We start from the raw sequence: 7,500 nt of genomic DNA on the forward strand, positions 1-7,500 counted from the left end.
TTATTAGTTGGGATTTGGCCAGAGATTTGAACACGATGATCTCAGGATGATTCTGCCATCTGCTGGTGTGCTGGATTAAAGCAATAAAATCATATAAAATAGAGCTTCCTGAAAAAAATAAATAAAAATGTTATTTATTTATTTATTTATTTATTTATTTATTTATTATTATTATTATTATTATTATTATTATTATTATTATTATTAATAATAATAATAATAATAATAATAATAATAATAATAATAATAATAATAATAATAATAATAGTAGGGGGCACGGGGGCTGAGTGGTTAGCACGTTCGCCTCACACCTCTAGGGTCGGGGGTTCGATTCCCGCCTCCACCTTGTGTGTGTGGAGTTTGCATGTTCTCCCCGTGCCTCGGGGGTTTCCTCCGGGTACTCCGGTTTCCTCCCCCGGTCCAAAGACATGCATGGTAGGTTGATTGGCATCTCTGGAAAATTGTCCGTAGTGTGTGTGTGTGAGTGAATGAGAGTGTGTGTGTGCCCTGTGATGGGTTGGCACTCCGTCCAGGGTGTATCCTGCCTCGATGCCCGATGACGCGTGAGATAGGCACAGGCTCCCCGTGACCCGAGAAGTTCGGATAAGCGGTAGAAGATGAATGAATGATTGCATGAATAATAATAGTTATTATTATTATTATTATTATTATTATTATTATTATTATTATTATTATTATTATTATTATTAATACAGGATTAATGGTTTAAATGATGCTGTTTATTCACCCTGTTTTTTTTTCTTCATTCAGTCTCCTAACAAGCTGACGATTCCTCAGGAGAAGATTCGTCCTCTTACGAGTCTGGATCATCCTCAGAGCCCGTTTTATGACCCAGAAGGTGGAGCTATAACTCCGGTGGCCAGAGTGGTGGTGGAGAGGATCGCTCGCAAGGTCTGTCCTGAATTTAGATCTTTAGCTAGTTTCATTTTTGTTTTCATTTTGAGCTTTTGGAGCGAAGCTGAGGAGCATGTAGGAGCAGGAGCAGCTTTTCAAGCTGTTTAGCTTTCACTCGCTATTTTATCTCTCGGCCCTTCACGTGCACCCTCCATGCTGTTTCACCTTCACGTGCACCTTCCATGCTGTTTCACCTTCACGTGCACCTCCATGCTGAAGGGTAGCTTTCACTCTCTAGCATTGTCTTTGTGAATTGTTCCTCAGGGTGAGCAGTGCAATATCGTGCCTGATAACATCGACGACATCGTGGCAGACATCGCTCAGGAGGAGAAAGAGGAAGGTCTGTGTTGTCGTCGTCTTCACCAGGAACTTGGTGTCTACAAAGTTCAAAACTGTTGCTATAGAAACGGTGACGTATTAGAACGAGCACATCAAAGAGAAATCTGTGCTACTTGATTAAACACCTTCTGACCAATCAGGATCCAGAACTCAACAGTACTGTGTTGAAATTTTTGACGTTTAAGGAAATCCAGGCTGTCGTTATCTCACTCCCAAAATCTCATTCTTTCTTTTTCACTCGTTCAGACGACACTCCAGAGACGTGTATTTACTCCAACTGGTCTCCGTGGTCAGCCTGCAGCTCCTCCACCTGTGAGAAAGGCAAGCGGATGAGGCAGAGGATGCTGAAGGCTCAGCTGGACCTGTCTGTCCCCTGTCCACACACACAGGACTTTGAGCCGTGTATGGGGCCCGGCTGCAGTGACGAGGGTATCTCACACACACACACACACACACACACACACACACACACACACACACACACACACACACACACACACACACACACACACACACACACACACACACACGCTGGGTATTGACAAATCTAACTGACGTCCTTCCAGCCGTTCTGATGTATCCAGTTCTTCATGACTCGGATACAAGAAAATGAACTTAAACTCACACACAATGTCATCAAAGTCTAAATGTTCTGGTGAGGTTTATCTCAAACAAACAGGCTCACTACTGTCAGGTCTCTATCTCTCTATCTTTTCTTCTATCTATCCATATTATCTATCTTTTTTTATTTATAATATGGATCGTATACTCTCTAAATATGTAATCTTCTATATATATGTAACTCTAAAACTCTCTCTTCTTGTTTCTCTCTGCTATATATATTCAATCTCTCTCACTCTGATTTTTCTGACTTATTGCTATCTCTTATGACTCTCTCTCTCTCTCTCTCTCTCCCCCTCCCTCTCACTCTCTTTCTCCCCCTCCCTCTCACTCTCTTTCTCCCTTTCTCTCTCTCTTTCTTGCTTTCTCTCTCTCTCTCTCTCTCTCTCGGTGCATGCTGGGAGTGTGTGAGCGGAGCGTGTGGAGCGTGTGAGCGTGAGCGTGCTTGTCGCGTTCATTTCACTTACTTTTTTCTATCTTTTCTTGATAGAATTTTTCCTACTTTTGTTTGTTTGTTTATTTTTTTGCTTCTCTTTAGTTTTTGTAAACATCTTAGTACCCCGTTTTAAGGGAAAGCTCTGGGCGTCAGCGCCGGCTTGTTGCTGGAGAGCATGGCGGCCCAGGGCACCCGGGTGTACGACACACTAACGCGGCGCCACGAAGTAAGAGTGGCGACCGGCGCTAGTGTGGAGGACTGCTGTCTGGCCGCCGGGGACGTGGTCGGAGATGAGAATGTCTTGGCCGCGTCCCGTATGAACAGCGCAGTAGTCCTATTTGTGAGCACAGTGGAAAGGGCGAACTTGCTGGCTCAGAAGGGGATTGTAGTCGGAGGCTCACTTACCCGTGTGTTCCCCCTTTCAACCCCTTCTAAGAAAGTCACACTGTCTAACGTCCCCCCCTTTATTAAAGACGAGACGCTGGAGAGGGATCTCTCCTGCTTTGGCAAGCTCGTCTCCCCGATAAAGGTGATCCCTATCGGGAGTAAGTCTGCCCGGGCGAAACATGTGGCGTCATTTAGGAGATTCACGTATATGATCCTGAATAGCAACATCACCGAGCTGGAGCGCACGTTAACATACAAAAGAGACGGCGTCGATCACGTAATCTACGTATCGACCAACTCTATGAAGTGCTTCGGCTGCGGTAAAACCGGACACCTGGTGCGCGCGTGTCCCCGGGCAGCGGGGGGGAAAGACAGTACATCGGGTGAGAGCAGTGTTCCGACCCAGGACAGGGCTGAGACGGAACACACTACTCGGGCGGACGGGGAGGTCGGGGAGATTGCTCCGGCCTCGGAAGGAGAGGAATCGGATAGCGCAGCGGCTGCGCTAACTAACACCGTGCAACCTGTGGAGAAAGCAGCTGAAGTGTTAAGCACTGAAACCGACCCAGTACCGACCGAGAGGGTGAGTAATACTGGGTGTACTGAGCTTACTGTGCAGGCTGAGCACAGTTTACAGGTTAATAATGCAGAGCTTAACACTGATGAAGTTGTAAAAAACACACAGGAAAGCACTAGTGGTGATTTTTCACTGTTGGAGGAGAACACAGACACTGTGATGATGGAAACTGAACAGATCGTTTTTAAAACGCCATCAAAAAGAAAAAAGAATGAAAGAGGTGCGTCGATGAAACATGCAAAAAAAGCAGACAGAGAAATCGTACAAACTGAAAGTGATGCAGAAAGCGATGTGTCTGATACCAGTGTTACCAGTGTTCCCATCGCTGCTGTAAACAATGTGACCAACAAAGAGTACAGTGCAGATGAAATTAAACAGTTCTTAAGAATAACAAAAAACATGAAAATGGTTCCAATTGGTGAGCATTTCCCAGATCTAAAGAGACTGTCAGATGCAATAAGAAGGTTCATGAGTGAAGGCTGCTTTGAAGGCAAAGAAGTGTACCGCTTAAAGAAAATCGTTACCAGGATAAACAACCAGTTAAGCAATGATGGCAGTGAAATGGAGTAACTTTGCTAGTCCTGCTTGGTCTCACACTCCGCTACTGTTTCTCACTCTCTTCTACATCATGAAAGACATTCACATTGCATCTCTGAACGTCAACGGAGCGAGAGATAGCAGGAAGAGAGTGGAGTTATATGAAATAGCGAGGCAGAAAAAAATAGATACTTTTTTTCTTCAAGAGACCCACAGCGACGGTAAGAACGCTGTCGACTGGACACAAGAATGGGCCGGCGTCTCCTGCCTGAGCCACAACACCTCCACTAGTGGAGGAGTGGCTATTTTATTTTCGAAAAGTTTTACACCGGTATCATACAGCACAGAGGAGATAATAAAAGGCAGACTTTTAAAAGTCCGAGCCCAGTTCGAGAACCATTTTCTTGTTTTTATCTGTGTTTATGCTCCAACCTCACCTATAGAGAGACTGGGTTTTTTAGATAAATTATGCGAAACCTTAGAGACCTGTAACAGTGAAGAATTTTTATTTGTTGGTGGAGATTTTAATTGCACAACAGACAATAGCGACCGTAACCATGTTGAGCCCCACACACCATCACGTACACGGCTAACTCACATCATCAAGAAACATGATTTAAATGATGTTTGGAGATCTCTCCACCCCTCTACCAGACAGTACACATGGGCTCATGTTTGCAATAATTTTATGTCTCTTGCAAGGTTGGACAGATTTTATGTTTTTAAGCATCATTTAAGCACGATTAAGAGCTGTTTTATTAGCCCTGTTGGTCTTTCTGACCACAGTTTGGTTTTATGTAAAGCAGTTTTAAAATCTATTAAACCAAAGAGTGCATATTGGCATTTTAATACAGCTCTTTTAAATGACAAACATTTTACTGACACTTTTAACTTTTTTTGGAAAAATTTTAGAGAAGAAAAAAGTTGTTTTACGTCCTTACAGCAGTGGTGGGACCTGGGCAAAATAAAAACCCAGCAATTGTGTCAACAGTACACTCTCAATGTCACAAGGGATTTGGCTCAATCTTTAAAGTCAATTGAACATGAAGTCACAGAACTACAATCCCTTATAGGGTCAACACATACACAAGAGCACATCCAGACCCTCACAGTTAAGAAGAAAAAACTGTCAGACCTCCTAGATTTTAAAGTACAAGGCGCACTGGTAAGATCACGCTTCCAGAACGCAGACCAAATGGATGCACCTTCAAAGTTCTTTTTTAACCTCGAGATAAAGAATGGTCAAAAACGTTTTATTCACAGTTTGAAATCTGAAAACGGAGACATCTTATCTGAGCCTACAGAAATACGTGAGAGAGCCGTCAGTTTTTATAAGAAACTTTACACCTGTGAATATAAAGAGGACAAAATCACAGAGCAGATCTTCTTCAGAGGACTGCCAAAAGTCCCACAAAACCCAGATAAAGCACTCAGTGGGGCAGTAACCTTAGAGGAGCTTCAAAAAGCTTTGCAGGGCATGAAGGGTGGAAAAGCTCCTGGGATAGATGGACTTCCAGCAGAGTTCTACAAGTTTTTTTGGACCGTATTGGGGGAGGACCTGCTGGAGGTCCTGAATGATAGTTTAAGGAGAGGGCTGCTGCCACTGAGTTGCAGGAGGGCAGTCCTCACATTACTACCAAAAAAAGGAGAGCTAGCTGACATTAAAAACTGGAGACCGGTCTCCCTTTTATGCTGTGACTATAAACTCCTCTCTAAAGTCTTAGCAACCAGACTAGGAAGCGTTCTGGAAGACGTTGTTCATCCTGATCAAACCTACTGCATACCTGGGAGGTCTATTTTTGACAATGTCTCGCTGGTTCGAGACCTTTTATGTGTGTCTCAACTCTTTGGGGTAAAACTGGGATTACTCTCCATTGACCAGGAGAAAGCATTTGACCGAGTAGAACACGAATATTTATGGAAAACTCTTAAGGCTTTTGGTTTTAACCCTGATTTTATCGACAAAATACGTGTTTTATACTGTGACATTGAGAGTGTACTGAAGGTTAATGGCGGCTTATGTGCTCCTTTTAAAGTATGCAGAGGTGTAAGACAAGGTTGCTCTCTGTCAGGTATGCTCTACGCCTTAGCCATAGAACCTTTTTTAAATAGATTAAGAACTGAACTGAAAGGTCTCTTGATTCCTCAATGTCAGTACACTTTCCGTCTGTCCGCTTATGCTGACGATATAGCGATAATAGTGGACGAACAGAGTGACATCGACACAGTACACAAAATCGCAAGAGACTTTGGTTTTATATCTTCAGCGAAAATAAATTGGAATAAAAGTGAGGCCCTTTTAGTAGGGCAGTGGTCCTTGAATGTGCCGAAGCTCCCAGGGGGACTCCTTTGGAAGAAAGGAGGTTTTAAATATTTAGGTGTGTACCTGGGAGACGATTCAATTGTGCAGAAAAACTGGGAAGGAACAGCTGAAAAGATTAAAGGTCGCTTAGATCGATGGAGATGGCTAATACCCAAAATGTCCTACAGAGGTCGCACGCTAATTGTCAACAACCTTGTAGCTTCCTCACTTTGGCACAAACTAGCGTGTTTAGACCCGCCTATTGCACTTTTAGCTAAAATTCAGTCAATTTTACTAGATTTTTTCTGGGACAGGTTACACTGGGTACCTCAAAGTGTTTTATATTTACCTAAAGAAGAAGGTGGGCAAGGCGTAGTGCACCTACAGAGCAGAACTGCTGCTTTTCCTTTACAGTTTTTACAGAAGTTTTTAACTAGTTCTATGACTTTTAGTTGGAAACCTGTGACCAGTACTATTTTAAAAACTTACGGTAACATGGGACTGGACAAGTCTTTGTTTTTAATGAACCCTCGGAGCTTGACTACCTCCAAACTACCTGTTTTTTATCGCAATCTTTTTAAAGTGTGGAGACTTTTTAACATACAGAGAGCCACTACCACAGACTCTTTATACTGGCTGCTGGAAGAACCCCTCACCCACGGAGCTCGCCTACACGTCACAGACAGCACCCTCACGCAGACTCTCATCACATCTGGTGTCTTCACGCTGAGGCACCTGGTGGATCTGGCTGGACCGGACCTCAACAACACTGAGAGAGTAGCTGCACGTCTGAAGCTGAGATCCAAACGCATTATAGCGCGACTACTCCACAGATGGAACTCTGTTCTCTCGCAAGAGGAAAAGGAAATGCTAAGGGAGTTCTGTGGAGGTACTGAGCAGCCAGCTGAAAATGATCCCTTTCCTGAACTGACTTTGTCTCCAGATCTAGAGGGAAGTACTGGTCACTTTTTAGACTGTAAATATGCCATGAACATGAATTTTTATGAAGTTTCTGGGAAATGTTTTTATAAAGTATGTGTGAAGGTTTTTAATAAAAAAGGTGTCCATGGCAGGGTCGACACACCCTGGCGCTCTGTCCTCGGGCTGGGCGAGGACGAGCGACCACAGTGGAGAGCACTGTACAAGCCGCCATTAGCCAAGAGATCTGGAGATCTACAGTGGAGAATCCTGCATGGCATCATTGCTGTCAACGCTTTTATCTCAGTTCTGTGCCCAGAGACAGGTCAGGAGTGTCCTTTCTGCCTCCAGAGAGAGACAATTTTTCACACTTTTACACAATGCTCCAGATTAAGACCCCTCTTTAACCTCCTGCAGACTGTTTTTAACGTTTTTAATCGACGTTTTTTAGTAAAAACTTTTATTCTT

General features: G+C 43.7%; 1 protein-coding gene across 2 annotated transcripts in view; it reads left to right on the forward strand.

The window, feature by feature from the left end:
* Window positions 1–7,500, forward strand: part of spon1a (spondin 1a) — a 97,679-nt gene that overhangs the window by 83,183 nt on the left and 6,996 nt on the right. Inside the window, exons 9-11 of one of the 2 annotated variants that reach the window (XM_047822769.1) lie at window positions 772–912; window positions 1,180–1,324; window positions 1,501–1,683. In XM_047822769.1, the coding sequence (XP_047678725.1) occupies window positions 772–912; window positions 1,180–1,324; window positions 1,501–1,683 (469 nt within the window). The remainder of the gene's footprint in view (window positions 1–771; window positions 913–1,179; window positions 1,325–1,500; window positions 1,684–7,500) is intronic. The other variant, XM_047822770.1, reaches the window with a different exon arrangement.

This window comes from Tachysurus fulvidraco, chromosome 13 (assembly GCF_022655615.1).
Source record: "Tachysurus fulvidraco isolate hzauxx_2018 chromosome 13, HZAU_PFXX_2.0, whole genome shotgun sequence".
NCBI lineage: Eukaryota > Metazoa > Chordata > Actinopteri > Siluriformes > Bagridae > Tachysurus > Tachysurus fulvidraco.